At 62.8% G+C, this 2,631-nt stretch overlaps 1 protein-coding gene across 1 annotated transcript in view; it reads left to right on the forward strand.

Annotated features, from left to right (window-relative positions):
* Window positions 1-2,631, forward strand: part of ARTN (artemin) — an 11,849-nt gene that overhangs the window by 5,022 nt on the left and 4,196 nt on the right. The window contains exons 2-4 of the mRNA XM_005423159.2: window positions 1,554-1,624; window positions 1,766-1,955; window positions 2,325-2,629. Of these exons, the coding sequence (XP_005423216.2) occupies window positions 1,554-1,624; window positions 1,766-1,955; window positions 2,325-2,629 (566 nt within the window). The remainder of the gene's footprint in view (window positions 1-1,553; window positions 1,625-1,765; window positions 1,956-2,324; window positions 2,630-2,631) is intronic.

Raw genomic sequence — 2,631 nt, forward strand, 5'->3', positions numbered from 1 at the left:
CCCGGGATGCTGGAGCCGAGGGGCCGCAGCAGGGCTGGTTCCTCGCCGCGGAAGCGGGGACAGGGGAGTCTGTCCCTTTCCAGCAGGGCGCAGGGACCCTTGCCCGGCCCCTCCGGCCTGGGAAATCCATGACCTGGCGGCAGCGGCTGGCGGGGGGCCACGGGCCAGCACGGGAGCGAAGGGCAGCGTGGGCTGTGTTTGCCCAGGCTGTGGCGGCTGGTGCGGCCGGGGGGCAGTGCGAGCCCTGCCGGACCGGGAGCACATCCCGCCGGGTGCACGGCCCCTGGAGGGGACACATAGGCCTGGCAGCGCCCACTACAGACCCGTGTCACAGTGTGGCCAGTGCAGGGTGGCATCAGATTCCACAACTGGGACTTGGGGACCATCCCCTGAGATGCTAGAGAGACTGGGAGAAATTATGTTTTCTTCTTGTCCCAGCAGTGCCCAGGCATGTGCTTTCACCTTTTTTTGGGTCAGGAGTGCTCTCCTCAGCAGGTCTCCATCCCTTATTGCTTCCTTTGCCATGGAAGCAACTGGGACATGCTGGGACAAAGCCAAAGTCGTAGAGGGGATTGAGGAACTCTTGAATGCAGAATGTCACTAAGCTCCAAGGGGACAGTCCCCTCGAGAGACAGGATATGCAGCAGATGGGACAAGGAAACTGCAACCCCTTTTGGAACCACTTCTAAAGCCCTTCAAAGCCAGGGTATCCTAGCTTTGGACACTGGGGCATCCCTGCACTGCAGGTGGGAGCTGGGGAAGGAGGCAAAGATGTGGCTGCAAACGGGAGTTGCTGCGGCACCTCCTGGGAAACATCACTCCCCCGAGACTGTGCTTGCTGCTTCTCAGGGACCATGCACAGTGGGGATGCAGTGCCTTTCTGCGTGTTAGGGCAGTGGATGCCAAGCTGTGGTGTTGGGGTGAATGACTACAGTGAGCCCAGCGTGGTGCTCTGTACCGTGCTGTGTCCCCACAGGACCTGCCTGAGCATCCTGCCCCTTGCAGTCCCACTCATCCAGGCTGCTCGGGGGGTGTGTGTCCCAGCTTGGCGCAGGCAGCAGCCTGGGGAACCAGCACAGGGCCAAGGGGTGGCTGCACCCAAGGACCCTGTGCTAATGGATTTGGAGTTTCCAAGGTCAGGCTCCCACTGTGAGCAAGAAAAACATTCCCAGGGAAGGGCCATGGGAAAGGGCCCCCCCACACAGCACTCCAGCCCTAGCCACTGCCTCACAGCCCAGCCTGGCATCCCAGGCTGTTCACACGAGGACATGGCTGCATGGCCCCTGAAGAGATGTGCTCTGCAAAGGCTGGGTTGCCCAAGCTGCCCAATCTCTTGGAAGGGGTGTTCAGTGTGGTGAGGATGCCTGGCTGTGCCAGGAGAGGAGAGGGATAAGGGTGGGCCATGAATGGGGTGCAGGAGGTGTTGTGAGGTTCTGGGGGGCGAGGGAGGGGGTGGCAGGCTTGGCCAGAGCAGGGAGGCATGTGCCAACTCCCAGCCAGCCAGCTTCATACCTACCCTGTGCGGGCACTGACCCCAGCCTCTGTACTTGCAGCTAGCATGGACCAGCGACAGGGGCCAGCAGAGCGAAGGCCTGCAGGACCTGCCACGCACCTGCAGCCCAAGGTGAGCCCAGGTCTGTCTGGCTGCCATGGCCAGGACTACATGACCCCATCCCCACCCATCCCTAGCTCATGGAGCCTCATTCCCGGTGTGGGGAATGAACCCTGTTTGGGGCTGACGCTGCTGTGCTGTGATTCGTTGCAGGAGGGGACACTGTGGGGGTTCTTTGCCATCCTGTCACTGCTGGCTGGGCTGGCCACAGGCACCCTGCGAATGCCACACTGCAACGAGACGCTGGACGCAGCCCCCACGCCCCGGGGCACAGCCACTGCCAGCCTGTCTGCGGAGGATGCTGTGGAGGCACCCCTTGCTGCTGCCTGGAGCCAGCTGTACGGTGTGTTTTGGGACAGGCCCCCAGCCTGGGAATGGCAGTTCCATGTGTGGGGCTTGGGCAGATTGGGAGCTCCTGTGGGGACCCCCAGCCCATGTGGGGCTGTGGCTGCACTTTGGGGCTGGGCGGAGGGGATCTCAGCACATGGGGCCCTGAGCTTCATGCTGGGCATGTGGCAGAGCCCTAGAAATGAGAAGATGAGAAGATTCTTGGCTGGAAGTATCTTCCCACCTGCACAATCTCTCAGGCACCAGCCAATGCCATGGTGGGTGATCAGGAGGGATCCGTAGGTCACAGCGGGGACCAGCAGGCTCAGAAGGAGGGCAGTGGGTGGAGGAGAGGTCATGACAGCACCATCTCCTCCATGTGCAGGGGACAACGCGACAACAGGTAGCCCAGGCACCGCAGAGCTGGCGGAGGACCTGCTGCTGCGTGCTGAGCGCTCACCGCCAGGTGCCAGCAAAGCCAAAAAGGCGGGGGGGAAATCCCCACGGCGCACCCGCGGGCGCAACTGCCACATCCGCAACCTGATGGTGAAGGTGCGTGACCTGGGCCTGGGCTTCAACTCGGACGAGATCGTGCTCTTCAAGTACTGCAGCGGGTCCTGCCACCGGGCGCGCAGCAACTACGACCTGACGCTGGGCAGCCTGCTGCGGCAGGAGCGCCTCCCCCCGGGGGC

Source organism: Geospiza fortis, unplaced genomic scaffold, assembly GCF_000277835.1.
Source record: "Geospiza fortis unplaced genomic scaffold, GeoFor_1.0 scaffold333, whole genome shotgun sequence".
NCBI classification, from domain to species: Eukaryota; Metazoa; Chordata; class Aves; order Passeriformes; family Thraupidae; genus Geospiza; species Geospiza fortis.